Source organism: Hemitrygon akajei, unplaced genomic scaffold, assembly GCF_048418815.1.
Source record: "Hemitrygon akajei unplaced genomic scaffold, sHemAka1.3 Scf000102, whole genome shotgun sequence".
Lineage (NCBI taxonomy): Eukaryota > Metazoa > Chordata > Chondrichthyes > Myliobatiformes > Dasyatidae > Hemitrygon > Hemitrygon akajei.
Genome location: NW_027331988.1, coordinates 1,912,778 through 1,936,847, shown reverse-complemented (window position 1 = coordinate 1,936,847; position 24,070 = coordinate 1,912,778). Strand labels below are relative to the sequence as shown.

Sequence of the window (24,070 nt, the reverse complement as noted above, 5' to 3'; positions counted from 1 at the left end):
CTGGAACCAAAGTGTAAACAAGAAAACAACAACCAGGAATCGTCAGTCGGAATCAAAATGGCTACGGGTATGATCACTGGGATCTTTATAATTATACTTCCGTCGTGTTTGTGCACAATAGATCAGATGAAGTAACTTACACAGATGCTAATGGGCACAGAAAAGTTTTATCGAACAGGGACTTTGAATTCCATTGTAAAGTGATCTTCAGTAATCGATCAATTTAACAGTTCCAGTGCAGGGACCTGACACCGGTAATGGTGGAATTACTCAGGACACCCTGCAAAGCTTCACCTGACTAGAAGCAGCAGGGTGTTCTGAATCAGGTGGCTGAGAGTAAAACACAGACAAAAATGTGCTGTTTGGTACGTTAAAGTCCAGGTTCAGGGATTGTTGCACATCAGGGCCTGTTCAGAGGTGAAAGACATCTCCAACTTTCATTTATAAAATTCAGAACGAGATGATTGGAGCATTTCCTGTCCTGGATTTCAGGGATTGTGTGATAACACAACAGTTCAGGTTTTGGTCAGGTAGCTAGCAACTCCCCCCTTAATTTTCTTGACGAATAAAGAAGATAAAGGAGATGAAGTGAGTTTCCAAAATCTGTTTTCTGTAGCCCAGCCGAGAACATTGCTAACGTTTAGAATTGCTGAGGATCAGGAGACAGCTCATTGTAGGTAAATTTGTGATGAGTTTCGGTGTTTTCACACCCCAATGAATGTCTAGGCTGTGGACAAATGGTGAACTTGATTTTCACAAAAGACGTTTAATGAGCTTCAATGTTGATATGCTGATATAGCACAGGAAATATAAAACAGCAGGAGACAAGCATAGAATCAAAGAAGGCGACTGGGACAACGTAGTGTTATTGGTGATTCGGATTGAAGTGAATCCCATGGCATTTCCGGAGGGGAATTAGGGTGGAAAACACATAGAATGATGGAGGAACTCAGCAGGTCAGGCTGCATTAATGGAGGGGAAGTACTTTCTCTAAGTCAGAAAATGTTCTCATCCGATTCAATCTTTTGTGAATAGAATATTCAATCCGCAGTCTCTCAGATACTAATACATCCTTCCTGTAGTATTGGTACCAGAACTGTACAGGTCATTCCAACTGGTCCAAACAACAGTTTATAACCTTGTCACAAGATCTCTCTGCGCCTGTATTCGGCTCTGCAGCTAAGGATGGCAAACCTGCTAAATGTTGACTCCACACATTGTCTCCTGTAATCCGGTGGCTGATCTGTGTGTGACCCTGTGGAAGGGACAGTGTGCGTATCTAGGTAATAGTCAGTCTGTGACCCTGTGGAAGGGACAGGGTGCGTATCTAGGTAATAGTCAGTCTGTGACTCAGGGGACAGGACATGTGCTTTTCGAGGTAATGGTCAGTCTGTGAACCAAGGATCGGACACTTTGACACAGCAGACGGAGAGTATATGATTTAGGGGATCATGCAGTGTGCAATTCAGTGGTTGATCTGTGTGTGACACAAGTGACTGAACAGTCTGTGACCTAGGGAGAATTTGCTTGTGGAAAATAATCCCAGTGTTATTTCCTGGTATCACTGGACACCATTCCATTAATATCCCTTGGTTATCAGTGTGTTCAACTACTGCATAGCCAGTGATCAGTATTATTGTGTCTATCCTGTTCTGTATCTGGGACTGGATGTGTCTGGTCACGGGCTTATTGGGATGGTCACCTGGCAGGAAGTGTGGATCACATTCACCAGCACGGTTCCACTCCAAATCTGGTCAGCCAGAGTCTTGCTTCCATTGTTGATGACTTTGGAAATTCTCTCGTTGGAATTTAGAAAGATGACAGGGTGGGGGATCTTATCGAACCCTGTTGAATGTTCAAAGGCCGAGACAGAGTAGATGTTGAAAGATGTTTACCATGGTGGGGAAGTCTGGGGTAAGAGGGCACAGCCTTAGGATAAAGGATAATCCATTTCAAACAGAGATGCGGAGAAATTTCTTTAACCAGAGGGTGGTGAAGGTCATTGGGTGTATTTGAGGCATATATGATTGGAGATGGCATCAAAGGTTACGGGAAGAAGGCCGAGAAATGAGGTTGAGGAAGGGAAAAAAGGATCAGCCATGATTGAATGGCGGAGCAGATTCGATGGGCCAAATGGCCTAATTCTGTACCTATGTCTTATGATCTTATTGTAGTCACCCATTGTAAATCCTTGTTTTGCTGAGCTCTGAATCACTCTAGTATAACTAATAATTCGTACTTTATTTCAGGTGGGAAATTAAATCAGGTACAGAGAGTATTCAAGAGTTTGTCACTAGGCGACTCATCGAGTGAAGATGATCGGGACACCGGAAACAATGCACCAAAGCAGGGTCAGATTGAGAGCAATGTCCCAGTTGAATACAGTCCGGCCACAGAGGAAGGGGAGCAAAGTCAGCCCAGAGACAGTGACGTCAGAGACACCGATCAGGACCCTGGAACCAGCACAAATGAGGCGACTGCCTGTCAGCTCAGAAGCTCATTGAACACGGAATTGTCAAATCCCCAACAAGGAGCTGGTGAGTGAAATATGAGGGTGATGTGTTCACAAAATGCGGCAGGGAGGAGGGTAAATGTGATTCCTTGTTGGAGGGTTGCACAAAGAGGGGAATAGTATGGGTGTGGTACATGTGGTGTAGTGGAGCACCCTTTACCCCACTACAAGAAATGTACTACTTGCTCTAATTATTTCCAGATGTGTATTGGTGGAAATGCAGCTGTCCAGATAAGAGAGTATTTCCAGGATATGAATTTAGTGAAATGTACTCACCAGGATGGAGAGAGCATCTCTGGGAAGTGTCTCTTTTTGACAGTCCAAACATTTTTTCCCATCCTAAATTGGAATAGGTGAGTCAGTGGGGTGGGCAGGGTTGCTTTCTGGCAAAGTAATTTCCAGAGCATTGTTGGGTAGGTTTTGAGGCCACTCCTGGGGAAAGGGACATATGTGTATACATAACCGATGCCAGTGTGGTTCCCTGTGGAACATACCTGATCAAAGAGCACCAGCCAGGTTAAACCACATTACTACCTGTTTGCTATGGGGAAGATATCTATGAATCCAAAAGGCAATTCTCCACAGTTCCCAAACATGTTAAGTTTCTGTATGAGCCTCCGATGTGGGACCTTGTCAAATACCATGCTAACACTCAAGTAGAAAATATCCATGTGTAACTTCATCCATCACATTTGTCACCACCTGGAAGAACACTATCAAGTTAACAAGATGCTAACCCCGCCCAAAGCATTGATGCTGAACTCTAACCCACCTCAAGCATTCTCTCTTCTCATACTCCCATGGGGCCGAAGATATAAAAGGCTGAATGTAAGTACTTAGACAACCTCAATATACTTACAGAAGAGCAGAAAGAATACTGTTAGGGTATGAACGGATTTAAGGAATAACTGACAATAGATTATGTAATTCTTTCAAGCCCCGGGGAAAGCAGAAATCTTATATTGTCTATCAAAAACTACTTGATTCTGTCCTTCACTCGTGGCTAATAGAACTTCCTAATATACAACATCTGAAGCATTGGCGGTGAGTAATCGCCCTATTAACAACCGCAAAGGAACAACTAAAGTTATCAAAATAAATGAGGGCATTTTCTTGAGCGAAACGCTAAGCCCACTATGGTTTTCTCTAGTTTAAAACCCGCTATCTAATTTACTGAATCAGACAAAGGTCGGTTATCAAAACAGGAAGACATACCACTAATAACTTATACCTTGACACACCTGCTGCACAGAATGATTTGAAATTATCTTGCATCAGTACAGTTAAAACAATTAAGTAAAATAATGTAACTAATTTCCAAAGGCATAAACATGAGCTTTAGACTAGAAAAGTACATATCATTAAACATTACGAAATGTGCAGTAGAACTTTTAGTGTATGACAGAGCATCAGGATTCAATACAACAGATGGATGGATGCGAAACAGAAGTATATTAAGGATGTCAACAAACAAAGAAAATGTAATAAAGAGAAATGTTTCAACAAAATTTAATTCAACGCTTAAGAAAGTCTGCCAAACTGAGCTGAATAGTAACAATAAACAAAGGCAATAAACACGTTCGCTCTGCCTGTTAACGTCTTCCTTTGGCATAACAGCTCGGTCTGAAACCGACTTGGAATACTTAAAAAAAGAACTGAAATAACACTCGAGTACTCTTAGATGAACGATACCTACGACAGTATGAGGAAGAGGATTAACGGACATAAAACAGAACTACACATCAGCTAGATAAAACTTCTCAGAATCAGAAACAGGTTTAATATCACTGATACATGTTGTGAGATTTATTGGCATTTACTTATATAAAATTTCATTTTATATATGTATATATATATATATATATATATATATATATATACACACCTCCTTCTTGTCCATATTTAGTAGATCACACCTCGGCAGCAATTACAGGCTTGAGTTTTGTGGATAGGTCGCTATCAGCTTTGCACATTTGGCACGGCAATTTTTCCTCATTTTTTGCAAAACTGTTCAAGCTCTGTCAGATTGCCTGGGAATCATTAGTGAAATGCACTTCTCAAGCCCAACCAAAAATTCTCGATTGGATTGAGGTCCGGACTCTGACTTAGCCTCCCCAGGACATTAACTTTGTTGTTTTCATGCTCCTCCTCTATAGCTTTGATTTTGGTTATTGACTTGCTGGAAAACTCTTTTCTCAAGTTGCAATTTTCCTGCAGACTACATCAGGTTTTCTTCCAGTATTTCCCTGTGTTTTGCCCTCTACCTTCATAAGCCTTTCAAGGGCCTGCTGCAGTGCAACGTCCCCACAGCATTGTGCTTCATGGTAGGAATCTTGTGATTTTGATGGTGTGTGGTGTTTGGCTTACACCAAATATAGCATTTAGTCTGATGACCAGAAAGCACAATTTTGACTTAATCAGGCCTGCGAACCTTCAGGATCTCCCAAATGCCTTCCAGCAAACTCTGGCCGAGATTTTGTGTGAGTTTCGTTTTTTCAACAGTGCGTTTCTCTTTGCCACTGTCCCATAAAACTGGTGAAGCGCCCGGGCAACATCTCAGCCACTGAAGCTTGTAAATCCTCAAGAGTCGTCATAGGTCTTTTGGTGGCCTCCCTCACCAGTCCTCTTCTTGCATGTTTCCTCAGTTTTGAGGACAACTCTTCTAGGCAGATTTACAGCTGTGCCATATTCTTTCCATTTATTGATGATTGACTTAACTGTACTCCAAGGGATATTCAGTGACTTGGAAATTTTCTTGTATCCATCTCCTGACTTGGGCTTTTCTATAACCTTTTCACAGAGTTGCTTGTAGTGTTCTTTTGTTTTCGGGGTGTAGTCTTTTGCCAGGATACTGACTCACCCAGAAGTTGGACATTCCAGATACAGGTGTATATTACTACAATCAATTGAAACACCTTGACTGCACACAGGTGTCCAAAAAAAATCTCCATTTAACTAATTATGTGTCTTCTAAAAACAACTGGCTGCACCAGTGCTGAATGAGGTGTCATATTAAAAGAGGAGGAATACTTTTACAATTAATTATTTTGTGTTTTCTATTTGGAATTGATTTAAATCACTTTAAGTAGATGTTTTCACTTCGAATTAAGTATTTTTATGTTGATCATTGTCAGAAAAGACACATTAAATCAAATGTGATTGAACGGTGTGAAGCAATAAAACATGAAAAGAGAGAACGTAGAAATCTACAGCACGTTACAGGTCCTTCGGCCCCTGATGTTGTGCTGACCATGTAACCTACTCTACAAAATATCCTGTATTGCCCTACAGCATAACTGTCTTTTTTTCTAAGCTCTATACCCGTATCTAAAAGTCCCTGAAAAGACCATATTGTGTCCGCCTCTGCAATATTGCTGCCAATGCATTTAATGCAACCACCAATATCTGCATGACATCCCTCTGTACCTAATTCAAAGCACCTTAAAATATGGTCCCTCGTGTTAATCATTTGATCCCCTGGAAAAAGCCTTTGTCTATCCACAAGATCAATGGTTTTCATCATCGTATACACCTCTATCAGGTCACCTCTCATCCTCCGTTGCTCCAAGCAGAAAAGGTCGAGTTCACTCAACGTATTCTCATAAGGTATGCACTCCGATCCAGGCAACATCCTTGTAAATCTCTTCTGCATTCTCTCTACAGTATCCATATCCTTCCTCTAGTGAGGTGACCAGAAATTAACACTGTACTCCAAGTGAGGTCTAAATAATTTCTTATATAGCTTTAACAATCCTGCGGCTAGTCAGAGGCTTTTTATCAGGGCTGAAATGGCTAACACGGGAGGGCACAGATTTAAGGTGCTTGGATGTATGTACAGTGCAGATGTCAAGGGTAAGTTTTTTTTTAACGCAAAGCGTTGTGTGTTTGGAACAGGCTGCTAGCGACGGTGGTGGAGGGGGATACGATAGGGTCTTTTAAGGGTCTCCTGGATAGGAACATGCAGCTTAGAAAAATGGAGGGCTATGGGTAACCCTAGGTAATTTCTGAAGTAAATACGGCACAGCATTCTAGGCCGAAGGGCCTGTATTGTGTTGTAGGGTTTCTGTGTTTCTATTTTTCTACGTCTCACAGGTCTTGAACTCAATCCCACAGTTGATGAAGGCTATCATACCATACGTCTTCTTAACAACATTGTCAAACTGCGCAGCAGCTTTGAGTGTCTTATGGACACAAACTCCAAGATCTCACTGATCCTCCATCTACAACTATCTTCTGCCTTCTGTGAGCAAGCCAGTTCTGGATCCACAAACCAACGTCGATTGGATCCCATGCCTCATTACTTTCCTTGCCTGGGGAACCTTATCAAATGCCTTCCTGAAATCCATATAAACCAGTTCCACTGATCTAACTTCATCAATGTGTTTTGTTGCATCCTCAAATAATTCAATCAGGTCCGTAAGGCATGACCTGTCCTTGACAAAGCGAAGTTGACTATCCCTAATCAGGTTATGTGTCTCCAAATGTTCATAAATCCTACCTCTTAGAATCTTCTCGAACAACGTGCCCATCACTAAAGTAAGATTCACTGCTCTATAATTTACTGGGTTATCTCTAGTTCCTTTCTTGTACAAGGGAAGAAGATTTGCAACCCTCCAATTCTCTAGTACGTATCTCCATGATGCACAGATCATGGTCAGAAGCTCAGCAATCTCCTTCCTTGTTTCCCACGGTAGCCTTATTACTTCACCTAATGCGTTTTAAAAGCTCCAACACGTCCTCTTTCTTAATGTCTATACACTCAAGTACCACAGAATATTTAAAATAATCAACAGATTGAGAAACATTGGTTGAGAATGTAGCATGAATTTTAGCAAAACCAAGTTGCCATTGTTGGTGACTCACACCGATTTGTTGTACTTGCATGGCGTTTTCTCATCTCCGATGATGATACAAAAATCGATGATATGTTGGCCCTGTTGGTGAGGAATGAGATTCAGTCCTTTGCAAGGGGGGACATAGGGTCAGGAGAAGTAGAGTCTGTGTGGATAGAACTGAGGAACAGTAAGGGCAAAAGGACCCAAATGGGTGTTGTCTACAGGCCACCAAACAGTAGCATGGATATTGGGTGCAAGTTGAATAGGGAGTTAACATTGGCATGTGGCAAAGGTAATGTCGCAGTAGTTATGGGGAATTTCAACATGCAGGTGAACTGGGAGAATCAGGTTGGTGCTGGACCACAGGATAGGGAGTTTGTAGAGTGCCTACGGGATGCATTCCTGGAACAGCTTGTACGAGAGCCGACCAGGGACAAGACTATTCTGGATTTAGTGTTATGTAATGAACAGGATTTGATAAGCGATCACGCAGAAAAGGAGCCATTAGGAGGTAGTGATCATAATATGTTAAGTTTTTATCTGCAATTTGAGATGGATAAGGGCAGCTCGGAGGTGTCAGTGTTGCAGATGAACAGGGGAAACTATGGAGCCATGAGGGAGGAGCTGGCCAAAGTTGACTGGACGGATAGCCTAGCAGAAAAGACAGTGGAACAGCAATGGCAGGTATTCTTGGGAATAATGCACAAGGTGCAAAATCAGTTCATCCCCCAGAGAAGGAAGGATTCAAAGGGGGGAAAGGGGCCTCAGTGGTTGACAAAGGAAGTCAGAGACTGCATAGCATTAAAAAAAAGGAAATATGACAGAGCTAAGGTGAGTGGGAGGACAGATGATTGGAAATTTTTAAGGAACAACAGAACTTAACTAAAAAGACAATACGGGGATAAAAAAATGAGGTACGAACGCAAGCTAGCCAGGAATATAAAGGAAGATAGCAAAAGCTTTTTCAGGTATGTGAAGAGAAAGAAGATAGTTAAGAACAATGTTGGGCCCTTGAAGAATGAATTGGGTGAAATTGTTATGGGAAACAGAGAAATGGCAGAAGAATTTAATGAGTACTTTAGATCTGTTTTCACTAAGGAAGACACAAGCAATCTCCCAGATGTATGGATGGGCCAAGGACATAGGGTAACAGAGGAAATGAAACAGATTGACATTAGGAAGGAAACGGTGATGAGAAGACTGATGGGACTGAAGGCTGACAAATCCCCAGGTCCAGATGGTCTGCACCCTAGGGTACTAAAGGAGGTGGCCCTGGAAATTGCGGATGCATTGGTAATCATTTTCCAATGTTCCTTAGATTCAGGATCAGTTCCTGAGGATTGGAGAATGGCTAATGTTATCCCACTTTTTAAGAAAGGAGGGAGGGAGAAAACAGAACAATCGACCTGTCAGCCTGACATCGGTGCTGGGAAAGATGCTAGAGTCCATTATTAAGGATGAAATAGTGGCATATCTAGATAGCAGTGATAGGATTGGGCCGAGCCAGCATGGATTTACCAAGGGTAAATCATGCTTGACTAATCTGTTGGAGTTTTTCGAGCATGTAACCAGGAAGTTAGACGGGCGAGATCCAGTGGATGTAGTGTACCTTGATTTTCAGAAGGCATTTGATAAGGTCCCACATAGAAGATTGGTGGGTAAAATCAAAGCTCAGGGCATCGGGGGGAAGGCATTGACATGGATAGAAAACTGGTTGGCAGATAGAAAGCAAAGGGTAGCGGTGAATGGGTGTTTCTCGGAATGGCAGGTGGTGACTAGTGGGGAGCCACAGGGCTCGGTATTGGGACCACAGCTGTTTACCATTTACGTTAACGATTTGGATGAAGGCATAGAAAATAACATCAGCAAATTTGCTGAAGATACAAAGCTGGGTGGCAGTGTGACATGTGATGAGGATGTTAGGAGAATTCAGGGTGACTTGGATAGGCTGGGTGAGTGGGCAGATACTTGGCAGATGGCGTTTAATGTGAATAAGTGTGAGGTTATCCACTTTGGGAGCAAGAACAGGAAGGCAGATTATTATCTGAATGGTATAGAGTTGGGTAAGGGAGTAATACAAAGAGATCTCGGAGTCCTTGTTCATCAGTCACTGAAGGTGAATGAGCAAGTGCAGCAGGCAGTGAAGAAGGCTAATGGAATGTTGGCCTTTATTACAAAGGGAATTGAGTACAAGAGCAAGGAAATCCTCTTGCATTTGTACAGAGCCTTGGTGAGACCACACCTGGAGTATTGTGTACAGTTTTGGTCTCCAGGGTTAAGGATGGACATCCTGGCTGTAGAGGAAGTGCAGCGTAGATTCACGAGGTTAATTCCTGGGATGTTTGGACTGTCTTACGCAGAGAGGTTAGAGAGACTGGGCTTGTACACGCTGGAATTAAGGAGATTGAGAGGGGATCTGATTGAAACGTATAAGATTATTAAGGGATTGGACAAGATAGAGGCAGGAAATATGTTCCAGATGCTGGAAGAGTCCAGTACCAGAGGGCATGGTTTGAGAATAAGGGGTAGGTCATTTAGGACACAGTTAAGGAAAAACTTCTTCTCCCAGAGAATTGTGGGGGTCTGCCTCGGAAGGTAGTGGAGGCCAATTCTCTGGATGCTTTCAAGAAGGAGCTAGATAGGTATCTTAAGGATAGGGGAATCAAGGGATATGGGGACAAGGCAGGATCCGGGTATCGATAGGAATTGATCAGCCATGATCTCAAAATGGCGGTGCAGTCTCGAAGAGCCGAATGGTCTACTTCTGCACCTATTGTCTATTGTCTATTGTATCCGGTCCTTTATTGGCAATCACCAAACATACAATCGCGAAGAGCTGAAACTGAAGTGTAGCCAAATGTCAGTTCAGTGTATTTGAATGGATAGTAACAAAAGATATGATATCCGTCAGTCCGCAGCTGTGTATCACACGGAATAAAGCACAAATATGTAACTGAGTCCCTTTGTGTTTACCACACGCCACTGATGCGACTTGTTACCATAAAAAGCATCATAAATACACAACGCAGAATACAATGCTGACAGAGAACAGATGCATGGCTCCCACACACAGGCTCAGTTCTGATATATGGTCCTCCACCTGAAATATTCACATATTAACTGTCTTGTGGAATGACTCCAACATTTTGTTTTACTTATGTCAAAGATTCTTTTCCCAACTTGCTGTTGTGGATGGATGGCTGTTCTACATTGTGCTTAATAAGGTGCCATGTAACTATCTGATAATAGCCAGGTGATATGTTCAAAGAAACCTTGACAGAGTTTAGGTGATAATAATGGTCTTAAAGTCCTGTGGGAGAAAATGTAGTGTTTCAGGACAAGATGCCGTGATGCTATGGGTGAGATTGCATTGTTCAGGATGGCAGAGTGTTTCTCGATAGACTCAACCCATGTATTGCCATAGGCGTCAATGTTAGGCAATGTTAAACTGAAAAGAGACAGTGAGAATCAGGTATGACTGAGAAATCTGTATAATACAGTGACGAGAGGAGTAGATATCCCATTGGTCAGCAGAAATGTTTCAACACACTGGCGTAACAGTTGTCCATGACTCACTAGAGCGCCACCAGTGGTAGGAGGACCAAAGCCGTGGGCGCTGTCTGCTCAATCTGCCTTGCCATTCTGTTGACATATCACTCCCAGACCAAGACACAAGATTGTTTCCTAAAAGGGAATTGTCTGCAATATAGCGAATAAATACCCTGGATAATGCTGGTCTGGTGTACAATCCCTGGAGAGAGTGGAAATGGACATTGTGTGGCTGTGGGTGGATGGGCTCAGGTGGATCAGGCCATGTCAAGGCTTCAGTGGACAGGCTCAAGATGTTTGGAAGTGTTTGCCTCAGTTTAAAAACAAAACAGTGTTCTCCTTTAAACCCCAATTAATCTTTGACCCTCTTGTTTTTCTTTGTTGTTACAGAGCAGCAAAAACTGATCACACCTGTCCTCAAAATGGGTCAAGGTGCGAGCAGGGTAGGAGTTCCAGTGACGTCAGCATCGGAAAGGGACAAGGGTATGTTGGCGACTTATTTTTATTTATAAATACTCTGCTGACTCTGCATCTGGGTTTAATTCAATATCGGCAATTCACAAAATATCTGTGAAAACTGATCAGAGAGATGAGAGAGAGAGTTGACATCTCTGGGGAAACACAGTCACACGTGGAAGGAGTACATTTACCATCTGTTCCTGCTCCTCTAACAGATTGTGATGCACATTAAAATAGAGAGTTACTCCAGTAGACAAGACATTCTGCAGATGCTGAAAGTTTTGGGCAGCACAAAGACACACAAAATATTGGCAGAACTTATGAGGTCAGGCAGCACCCATGGACAGGAATAAACGTTTGATGTTTTGGATTAGGACCACACGGAATAAAAAGTAATGTGACAATATCTAGAATTTCTGTCCGCTCATTTCCAGTCCGATGAAGGGCCTTGGCCCGAAACTTTGACCGTTTATTCTCCTCCACAGATGCTGCCTGACTTGCTGAGTACCTCCTGTATTTTGTGAGATATTCCAGAGATTTGCTGAGGAAGGGATTGATCAGGCAGGCAGACAATAACCCAGAGCAAAGAGGTGGTGGACAGTACCAGGAGAGTGATGGGGATGGGTTACTATATTCCCAGCAATAAGCAGAGTCCTTTCCAAACAGAGAGGTATATTCCCAGGGACAAGAAAAAGCAGCTTCAACAGATGGAACTATAACCCCTTCTACACCTGCGGCGCCCCCCAAGGCTGTTCCTCCACACAACCCCCACCCATATATATATTGGACTGAGTTTGGTGATCTTTAGTTTCCAGAGAGAAAGTTGCTTCCCATTATGGCTCGGTAATTTATTTAATTTTCCCCATTGTGTTTCACAGGTCCGAGCTCAGTGATCACCCAGCTCCTGGCAAGCTGGGACGATTCCCAGCTGCTGCAGTTAACGGATATCTACCGGGACAGGCTGGAGCAGGCGATGGAAGGAGGGGTGCATGGAGTGAGCCTGGCGTTAACAGCCGAGAATCAGTTCAGCGGAGAGGAACATCGGGTGAGTGGGAGGGAGAATAGGGTTGAATTTTCACACATCACAGGACTGATGGGTGTCGGAATTCCAACTCAACGGATATTAAATTAGATAAAAGAACAACTGGGAAATAAATACTGTACATACAATCACAAACATGTGACTCTGAACCAGAGATAGAAAGGAGAGAAAAGATGCCGCGGACTGGTGGGTAGCCGCTCAATGTTCAGAATGAGTTGAGCAGGTAACAGTTATGTGGGCTTAAATGGAAATATGTCAGGAGATTTCGGTTCAGGATGTCAGTGTGAACATGGGCATCATCAGTGGGTGCCACAGGAGCTCGAGTGTGTTCTGTTCTGGGTGGAGACGACTACATTACAATCTGTAACTGCAAACAATGTGGATCGGGGAATACTGCCATGTTGTAATGTGTAATCACTGAATAAACCTCCACTGGGAAAGGCAAAGGAAAGGCATCAGGTGTCAGCCGGTAATCCACTGTCTTGTTGGACACTGGCGGACCGAGGAGGTGAATCACCTCATCTTTTCTGCAACTTCTCTGAGACTGCTCACTCTGTTATAAAAACCCTCCTGACTTCTTTTTTTAATCTGTGGTCATCATTTTCTGATTTCTGTTTTACACTGTCAAATCTGGTGAGGAATTATTTATGGATTTGGAGCCACGTCAATGAAGCGGTCACAGACCAGCCAGGATCTCATTGACTGGTGGAACAGTCTCACGGTGAATGTCCCTCCGTGTGCTCTGCACTCAGAATGTACAGTCCATGTCCAGACAGGATCAGCACCCGTCCGGGTGACTGCTCAGTGTGATCCCGTTACAGAGCACATCATTTACTTCTCATTCTCTGTGTGAATCTGTCAGTCCCCAATATGTTCACTGCTACTCTTCACAGAAAATCTCTGATCTCGCTGATAAGGGAGAGCGGGCGGACAGTTCTAAATTCCTCCTGAGCCTGGTGATGGAGAAAGGCTCCCGCGCCCCGAGGGTGATGTGGGAAACCTTTGTGAAAATGTGGAATTGTGTGCCAAATCTGTTCAAAATACTGAAGGAAATACAGATATATGGTGAGATTATATCAGAGATTAATTTAAATTTGGATCGCAACACAGCACACTTTACAATTTTACAAAAAAATGGTTTCCTCAATTTGTTTAAATTCAAACAGGTTGTGATCCATCCCATCGACCAATTCCCGCTCAACATTTACTGACGTTTCTTAGTGAACTGAAAGGTAAGTGAATGTACATTGAACATTGCAGAGTATAACACAGGAATAGGCCATTAGGCAAATAATATTGTGCCGAAATAGCTAAGAAATAAATCAAACACACCCAAACTCTAATATCTCCTTCTTCACCATGTCCATGTTCCTCCATCTTCCTTACATCCATGTGCCTATTTAAACGTCTCTTAAAAGCTTCTGAAAATTTGCTTCTACCACCTAACCAAGCAGTACGTTCCAGGCATTCATGACTCTCTGATTAAAAGTCCTACTCCTGAAATCCCCCTTCATTCTACACTCTCTCCTTCAATATATTCCCTCTGGTGTTAGACATTTCAACCACGACAAACTGATTATCTCTGTCCACTCTATCTATGCCTCTCGTAATCTTGTCATCCTGTGTCAGAGCTCCCTTCGGCCTCCAATGATCCAGAGAAAACAAACTAATTTTATCCAGCCACTCATGATAGCACATGACCTCTAAACCAGACAGCATCCTGGTAAACCACTTCTGCTCCCTCACTAAAGCCTCAACAGTGGGGCGATCGGAATGGTACGCAATGGCCCAGATGAGGCCGAAGCAGAGTTCATCAAGTTGAAACTTGACCTCCGTTTCCACCAACGGTTATAATTTGCGTAGGGCAGTTCAGCTGTTTAGCCACAAGGATCTGACCAGGTAAATATTGTCACTGTGACAGAGAAAACAGTGAGACACAGGGAGACACGTTTGCTAGAGGGAGAATTTTCAAAGGACATTTTGAGTAAAGAGGCAGAGAGCTGGCGAGCTTGAGGAAAGTGCTCACACCGCTCTGGGGTCTGCAGCTACAGATCCCCACTGGAGTCTGAGTGGAGAAGGGGGGATCTGGAGAATGGGAAAGCAAAAAAACATATTTCTTCAGACAAAAAGTCAAAGCCTTCTCTTGCCAGCTACTGTCCCCAACTGAACAGCCTCATCCTTAACCATTTTCTAAACTCCCCATGGTCCTGCAGATTATCTTTTTTTAGCTTGGGCGTCCACTGAAGTTCCAGTCACAGAATAGTAATAAAAGCATCACTTTAATTAGAAAAGCAGGTAACATCCCAACTGGTCTGTTCAACCACAGAGCAGCAGATGAACCCCGCTGTGTTCACATCTGCACTCCCTAGTGCAAACACTGCTACAGTGTTAGAGAGGGTGAGACTGGGGGACATATTCCTCAGCTCAGTCCACAGAAGCTGAAATTCCTGTCTGCCGGTGTTGTGTGATGGACACTGTGGAAGGGTGAGAGATGGGAATTAGGACAGGGAAACCGAGGGTTGTGGACTTGCGGCAAGGAAGGTGCAAAGGTCTGAAAATATCTATAAATAATATTGCAATTAGTTAAATTGTGACCGTCTGGATGGGAAGCTCACTACATCCATAAGCCCATCATATCTGTGAAAATGGAGCCCGGGGCAGTGCATGGGCTCAAGAGATTGTAAGGCTTCATCATCGCAGATTGAATTGGATCACTCAACATCTCCACATTTAACTTCATCATCGATTTCCAACATCTGCAGATTTTCTCTTGTTTGTGAAATTATAGGCTAGTTGGCCTAATCTAAGTGTTATAGTCCATAAATTATTTTAAATTACTATGATTATACATTGCTCATTTAGATGGAGATGTAACGTAAATATATTTTATTCCTCATGTATGTGAAGGATGTAAGAAATAAAGTTAATTCAATTCAGTTCAGTTATATATGTTCAGGTTTCAAGGTATTTGGAGCCGAAAGATAAAATAAGTCAAAGTTAGCATTTGACAATGTCCCGCATGGGAGGTTAGTTAGGAAGATTCAGTCGCTAGGTGTGCATGGAGAGGTAGTAAATTGGATTAGACATTGGCTCAATGGAAGAAGCCAGAGAGTGGTTGTGGAGGATTGCTACTCTGAGTAGAGGCCTGTGTCACAGGAATCAGTCCTGGGTCCTTTGTTATTTGTCATCTATATCAATGATTTGGATGATAATGTGGCAAATTGGATCAGCAAATTTTCTGATGATACAAAGATTGGAGGTGTAGTGGACAGTGAGGAAGGTTTTCAAAGATGCAAGGGGATTTGGACCAGTTGGAGGATTGGGCTGAAAAATGGCAGATGAAGTTTAATGCGAACAAGTGTGAGGTATTGGACTTCGGAAGGTTAAACCAAGGTAGAACATACAAGGTAAATGGTAGGACACTGAGGAGTGCAGTAGAACAGAGGGATCTGGGAGTACAGATACATAATTCCTTAAAAGTGGCATCACAAGTACATAGGGTTGTAAAGAGAGCTTTTGGTACATTGGCCTTTATAAATCAAAGTATTGAGAATAAGAGTTGGAATGTAATGGTGAGTTTGTAATTGTGAGACCGAATTTGGAGTATTGTGTGCAGTTTTGGTCACCTAATTACAGGAAGGATATTAATAAGGTTGAAAGAGTGCAGGGAAGGATGTTCCCGGGACTTGAGAAATTGAGTTACAGAGAAAGGTCGAATAGGTTAAGACTTTATTCCCTGGGGCGTAGGAGAATGAGGGGTGATTTGATAGAGGTGTATAAAATTATGATGGGTATAGATAGAATGAATCCAAGCAGGCTTTTTCTATTGAGGCCAAGGGAGAAAAACAATACAGAGGTCATGGGTTAATGGGTTATGGCTGAAGGGGGAAAAATTTAAAAGGAACATTGGGGGGGATTCTTCACGCAGAGAGTGGTGGGAGTGTGGAATGAGCTGCCTGATGAAGTGGTGAATGCGGAGTCACTTTTGACATTTAAGAAAAACGACGACAGGTATATGGATGAGAGGGGTTTGGAGGGATATGGCCCAGGTGCAGTTCAGTGGGACTAGGCAGTAAAATGGTTCGGCACAGCCAAGAGGGGCCAAAAGGCCTTTTTCTGTGCTGTAATGTTCTATGGATCTATGGTTCTAGTTTATATGAAGGGAAATCGTGCTTCACGAATTTGCTAGAGTTCATCGAGTAAATACCAAGCAGGTTGGACAAAGGAGAGGCAGTGGAAGTCATTTACTTGGATTTTCAGAAGGCGTTTGATATGTTGCCATACATGAGGCTGTTTAACAAGATAAAATCTGATGGCGTTACAGGAAAGTTACTGCTATGGATAGAGGAATGCCGACAGGCTAGAAGCAGGGAGATTTTCCCTCAGGGATCAGTATTGGGATCGCTACTTTTCAGATTGTTTGTCAGTGATTTAGATAATGGCGCTGATAGCTTCGTGGCAAAGTTTATGGATGATACGAAGATAGGTGGCGGGGTAGGTAGTGCTGAGGGAGCAATGTGATTACAGCAAGACGTAGACAAATTGGAAGAGTGGGCAAAATGTGGCAGACGGAATACAGTGTTGGGAAATGTATGATAATGTATTTTGGTACAAGGAACAATATTTCAGACTGTTATCTAAATGGGGAGAATGTTTAAACATCCAAGTTCGATGTGGCATCATGCTGGAACCAACATTGTGGGCCGAAGGGCCTATTACTGCGCTGTTCTGTGATCTATGCAGGACCTGTCTCAGCTGAAATCCTGAACCACCTGCTACCGAAATTCCTCGGTCTCTGCTCTCTTTTTCACCGCCAGAACTGTAATCTGCATGGTTTTCAAACTTGTATTTAAAGTCAAAGACCGGTAGCATCTCCCCTTTCTCTCCTTTCCACTGACGTTGTCTGACCTGTACTCACATCTACACTCCCGTCCTTCTACAGCTGTGCTGCAGAGGGCAGGCCAACATGCTGCATAACTGTGGCCGACTGGAAGCCTCTACAACGTGTAGTCAAAACTGCTCAACGCATCACCGGCACCCCCAGCCTACCTTCCATTAGGGACGTGTATAGTGAAAGGCTCCGGAAAAGGGACAGGAGCTTCAAGAAGGATCCCACCTATCCTGCCTGTGGGCTGTTTGCCCCTCTCCCATGAGGGAGGAAGCTACGTAGCATCCACAGCAGGACCACCAGACTCAAAATCAGTTACTTTCCTCAAGCAGTAAGACCGATCAACACCTCCAATGACTAAGCCAGCCCTCCACAACTAACAACCCCCACCCCACCACCAGCACGGTTTTAAAATTTACAGTCAGAACCACTTGAGGTCAGAGTGACTCCTGTATCGTATATATTTATATTTATTGTGTTTTCCATTGCGTGTGTCCGGCACGGGACAGTCGGGGGGACAATAAACTACCAGGGAAATACTCAGCTTCACAGCACAGTTAATATGGAAATGTGATAATCTGGTGTTTATGTAGACCAGGCCTCTCTGTCCAGTCAGGTGTCTGTTAATGAAATTTACTTTACTGTACCAGCATCCATTCATGAATTCAGTTAACGCAATAGCTTTGAGATAACTCTTGTGTGCTTAAATACTGAGTTCTGAGTTGAGGCATCTAACAGTTTGTCCACTGTCTGTTCCCATGGAAGATGTTCAACAGAAACACAAGGAGACTCTGCGGGCACAAACTGAAACACTGAGAGTGAACACGATCCTGATGAGGGAGAAGGTGAAGGTTTTCCAGCTGATTGATCGATACGCTGAGCTCACGGTCATTTCTACTGTTCGAGATCGGAGACTGGTGGAACATGAGCTGCTGGCAAGAGGCAGAGACCATGAAGAATTGAGAGAGAAACATCTCCACAGAAAGCTGAAAAAACTTCGGACTGATCAATTGTTCCAGAGCAGCTTTTCCCGAAGTAAATCCAAATCTGGAAGTTCAGCAGCAGTGGCCGGTGTCCCGGGGATCGGGAAAACAACAATGGTACAAAAGATTGCTTATGACTGGGCCACCGGGAAGATATACCAACAGTTCCAGTTTATCTTCAGTTTCAAATTCCGGGTTTTAAATTCCATTAATAACAGAATAAACCTAAGAGAACTGATTCTGGATCAGTATCCTTACTTTGGGAATTTCCTGAGAGAAATCTGGAAGAACCCAAAGGGATTTCTGTTCATATTCGATGGTTTGGATGAATTCAATGGCAAAATTGATTTTGCTGACAGTAGGACAGACACAGAACCTCACGACTCATGCACAGATCCTGAATTCAAGTGCAAGGTGTCTGACATTGTCTACAGTTTAATCCAGGGCAAACTGCTCCCAGGGTGTTCAGTGCTGGTGACTACCCGCCCCACGGCGTTACATTTACTGGAAATGGCGGAGATCGGTGTCTGGGCTGAAATCCTGGGATTGGTTGGTGAGGAACGGAAGGAATATTTCAACAGGCATTTTGAAGATCAGACAGTGGCGGCAGCTGTTTTCAAACATGTGAAGGAGAACGAAATCCTGTACACCATGAGCTACAACCCCTCCTACTGCTGGATCCTCGCTCTGGCACTGGGCCCTTTCTTTACACAAAGAGTCAGGGACCCACAGCGAGTTCCCAAGACCATCACCCAACTGTACTCATACTATATTTACAACATCCTGAAAAACCACGGCCGTGAGATTGAGAACCCCCGTGATGAGTTACTCAGGGTTGGTCAGATGGCCTTCAGAGGAGTGTCCGAGAAGAAGATTCTGTTTACTGATGGAGATTTGATCAACTACAATCTGCAGCCTTCCCAATTCCTGTCTGGGTTCCTGATGGAGCTTTTGGAGAGACAGGATTCTGCCCGGAGCGTGGTATACACATTCCCACACCTCACCATCCAAGAGTTTATAGCTGCAGTCTCACAATTCCTGAATCCACATCCCGGGGATATCCTGAAATTCCTCACTAAAGCCCACAGCATGACAGATGGGCGATTTGAGGTATTTCTCCGTTTTGTTGCTGGTCTCTCCTCCCCAATGACAGCTCGGGGCCTGGAGGAGTTTCTGGGTCCATTTCCTCATGAAACAACCTGCCGGGTGATTGACTGGGTGAAGGAGGAGGTTAAACGCCAGAGTGGAAACACAAAGAGTGAAGCTGGTAAAAGGAGCCTCCTGAACACATTGCACTACCTGTTTGAGTCTCAGAATCGTGGACTGGCTCAGGCCGCACTGGAATCTGTGGAAACATTTTCATTCAATGGAATGACACTGAATCTGGTTGACTGTGCGGTGCTGTCTCATGTCATCGGACTCTGTGATACAATAAAACAGCTTGACCTGTATCGTTGCCACATTCAGTGTGAAGGAATCCAGCGGCTGGGACCCGGGCTGCACAAGTGTCAGGACTTGAGGTAACTTGATGTATCTTTCACTCTTATCTGTGAAACTGCTAAGTTGTGTTGTTTCAATGTAAAGCGTTTGGGTAAAACATGTAGTAAATCATATTTAAAGATTGTGACAAATGCCAGGGGATCGGTCAGTAACTCCCCAAGGACAGGGGGAGGGGGGGAATTTGGGTTTCCTTGTGAAGGGATGTTGGAGACTTCCTCATATCAGTGAACAATGGCCATTTGTTTAATGGTAGTAAATCACAGGTATGGCTGTGTTTCTCCCTGTGTTTCGTCCATTCACCAATGTCCCACCTCACTGACAGCAGCTGGTGGGTCAGTGATCACACACCATTCCTGGAGGGGGACAAAAGACCGACAGCATGTTGTCCCAACCTTGACAAGAGACCATCACCGGACTGTCCCAGCTTTATAAAGCCTCCACGATGAGGGACAAGAGACGGTTCGTGGACTGTCCCAGTGAGAGGTAGATAATTACCTCTGTGAAATTTTCCTCTCTAAGCGCTTCCCCGTGCGTGACCTTCATCATAATTTCACTTGTGTGACTGTGTGCATTACCGAGCCCCGAAATAGTCATGTCCTCCATCGATTATGGGGCCTAATTCAGACCTTCCGGCCACAAGCGATCTACCTCAGCATTCGTTCCTACTGTGGGATCTCACTTACCCACACCCTTCCCCTGTGCGATCTCTCTTCCCCATCCCCCTTCCTCATGTGGAATCTCTCTTCACCAATCACCTGACTCCTGTGAGATCTCTGTTTCCGATACCCCTTCCTCCTGAAGGATCTCTCTTCTCCATCCACATGCCTCCTGAGGGAACTCTCTTCCCCATCCCTCGTTCGATTTGGGACCACTCTTAACCATCCACCATCCTCCTGTGGGATCGCTCTTTCCCATCCCCCTTCCTTCTGTGGGATCTCTCTTCCCCAACCCCCTTCCTCCTGTGGTATCTCTCTTCCCCATCCCCCTTCCTCCTATGGTATATCTCTTCCCCTTCCCCCTTCCTCCTGTGGGATCTCTCTTCTCCATCCCCCTTCCTCCCTTATGATCTCTCTTCCCCATCCCCTTTCCACTTGTGGGATCCTATCCCCCATCCCCCTTCCTCCTGTGGGAACTCTCTTCCCCATCCCACTTCCTTCTGCAACAAAATATTGAGCGAAATGTTTAATATTTCCTGAAATAACCTATTGAGAGAAATCCCCTCAGACACATGGTTTGAATCACTTTGTTCAGCAATTTGTCTGTTTGTGTTTAGACTTGGAGGGAATGAACTGGGAGATTCAGGAGTGAAACTGGTGTCTGCGGCTCTGACGAGCCCGGAGTGTAAAATACAGAAACTGCGGTAAGTACCAGACTGTGTGACATTGTGTTCACAGTCACTGGGTGTCTGACACTGAACATCAATGTGATCAGTAATTGTGTTACTGATAAACACTGGGGATTTGTACCGTCTCCTGGCCTCTGTGTCCTTCACCCTCACTCTCTCTCATCTCCAGGCTGAGCAATATCGGTCTCACAGATTCTGGTGCCGAGGTTCTCTTCATCGCCGTCAGTAGAAATCCATCACTGACATGGCTGAGCCTGGGATTAAACTCGCTCACAGACCAATCTGTCCCCGGTCTCCGCCGCCTAATACTGACCCTGTCGAGTCTGGAGTGTATCGAGTGAGTGTTTGTATTAATGTTCAATGTGATAAAATATCAGTGGATCCACGGATTTTCTGGTGCTATTTGTCTGTGAGTGTTGTTGAAACATTAACCCCAGTCCCCTATTACTGACACTGTTGTGTAATCTGTTTATTTCATCTTTATTCTCCCATCGGTTTCAGACTGTATGGGAATCAGTTCAGTTGGACCGGGAAGAAGGAGCTGAGATCCATGCAGGGAGTTAGACCCGGACTGAGATTGACCGTCTGAACATCTGAATGTGTGAACATCCCCGCCCGCGGGATAGGGGCATTTTGGCCGATTCCTCGTTCTCCCCTTTAACTCCCGCGCTTACCTTCAGTGGCCACACTCCGGGTTTAATTCCCATCGTTTCTAACGGAACTGTCTCCAGTATCGCGCTTTGTGACATCGGAAGTGATCCCGCCGTGACTTTTTTCCGCCGCATGTGCATCGTCGCAGCTTCCGCCGGTTCGAGACTCCCCCACGTGAGACCCGGTGGAATTACACAGACAGGAAGAGCTCGGAGACCGGGTCTCAGTCTGTGACACCAGTGTCCCGGGGTGGGATTATCCCGGGAGAGAAGGAGCACGGTGCATTCCCCAGTCTGGCCGATATAATGATGTTAAGTAGACAAATATCTCGGCAGTTACCCTGGATCTGCATCAGTTTTGTACACAGCCCTGAAGTGTGATTTTATAATCATCAGTTCCCCGAAGCAGAGTGACGGTGAGAAACAGAACTACGCTTACATTTTCACTTGCTGGTCGCATCCATATAGTCAAAATGATGATTTTACCAAATTTTATTTTATATTTATTTCAGAAAATCCCTGTTTTTTGACGGAGAAGATTTTTGATCGGATTGATTCTATTATCTCGTCTTTTATTTGGAATGATAAAAGATGAAGAATTAGTAAATGTCACTTCTAAAAATTGAAAAGGGATGGATGTCTCGCTTTGCCTAATTTAAGAATATATTGCTGGGCTGTTAATGTGCGATATATGTCCTTTTGCTTACACTGGACTGATAAGAACGAGCGACCATTTTGGGTAGAATTGGAATTGAAAGCTGTGAAACAGTTTTATTTAACCTCATTATTGGAAGCTGATTTAACTATATGATTAGCTGAAGTTGCTAATTTAAATTTATACTCTGTGATAAAGTATTCTTTACAAACTTTGCCTCAGTTCCGTAATTTTTTAAATCTTAAAACATTTAAACTTTGTAGTTTAATTTATCGGAATTAATCTTTGAGTGATCCATTTATTTTTGGAAAAAAATAAAGGTATTAATTATTTTTTGGATCTATTTAAAGAAGATAGACTGTTGTCTTTTGAACAATTAGTTGATAAATATTCTCTTTCATACTCTCACTTTTTACAATACCTTCAATTTAGACATTTCTTTAAAAAATATTTAAGCAATTTTCCTTACTTATTGGATGCCGTCCTGTTAGATACTATTACGAGTATAAACCATTTGATGAAGGGTTCCATTCGAAGAATTTATAAATTACTATTACAATGGGATAAGCGTCCGTTATTTAAGATTAAACAAGATTAAGCGGTGTGCGAGGAAGCGGAAGTGAGGCGAGGGGGTAGGAGTCCGTGCCAGGAAAAACGCAAGCCTTAGCCGGCCGGCCCTCCCATCCATTCTGCCCTCAAATGGACATTAAATTGGTCTACATCTCTGGCAACAAAATACTCGGCGGGAGTACAGAAGCGGATGGAATTCCGGGCGCCGCTATTAAGCCGATTATTTATGGAACAGTTTTTTACCCCAAGCCATCGGACTACCAACGTACTGACCTCTGCTGTGCCTTTTGTCTTGTTCATTATTTATTGCAATGCCTGCACTGTTCTTTGTACTTTATGCAGTCCTGGGTAGGTCTGTAGTCTAGAGTAGTTTTTGTGTTGGTTTACGTAGCACCATGGTTCTGAAAAACGTTGTCTCATCTTTACTGTGTACTGTACCAGCAGTTATGGTCGAAATTACAATAAAAAGCAACTTGACTTGACTTGACTTGACTTGGGAAAAGACTGGGAAAATAAACTTACTTTGACTTTTATAACGGAGGACTGGACGCGAATTCTGAATTTGGTTACCTGTTCTTCGATTTGTGCTAGTCATTCACTGATTCAATTTAAAATTGTACATCGTTACTATTTGATTAAGGAGAGATTGTCTAAAATGTTTCCTAATGTTGATAGTTATTGAGATAGATGTAAAACTGGGATAGCTACACTGTTTTGGTCTTATTCTATACTGGAACAGTCCTGTAAGTCAGGTTTTTTCTACAATTTCTAAAACAACCTTAAGATTAATTTACAACCTAGCAAATTAACTGTGCTCTTTGCAATAATTCCTCAAAATATTCGTGGTATTTCTTTGTCTGACCAACATGTGATTGCGTTTGTTACATTGATAGCTAGGAGGGCCATTCTGTTGACGTGGAAGGATACGTCGGCTCCCACTCTGTCACAATGGTTCACTAAAGTGATGTTATGTCTTAGTTTGGAGGAAATTAGAAGTCGAACCTTCGAGCCCATGTTTGATTTTGAGAAAAGATGGGGTTCATTTGCTCGTTACCACCATTTGAGTTAATTGATAGATTTCC

The 24,070-nt window shown here is 43.5% G+C and overlaps 1 protein-coding gene across 1 annotated transcript; it reads left to right on the top strand.

Moving 5' to 3' along the window:
* Positions 1–57: 57 nt before the first annotated feature.
* Positions 58–22,632, top strand: LOC140723154 (NACHT, LRR and PYD domains-containing protein 3-like). Its single transcript, XM_073037779.1, has 11 exons — positions 58–67; positions 2,250–2,537; positions 11,287–11,379; positions 12,234–12,400; positions 13,291–13,462; positions 13,564–13,629; positions 18,051–18,587; positions 18,729–19,788; positions 21,042–21,128; positions 21,283–21,450; positions 21,615–22,632. Exons 1-11 carry the CDS (start codon positions 58–60, stop codon positions 21,700–21,702), a joined length of 2,736 nt encoding a protein of 911 aa, XP_072893880.1. The 3' UTR covers positions 21,703–22,632.
* The last annotated feature ends 1,438 nt before the right edge of the window (positions 22,633–24,070 follow it).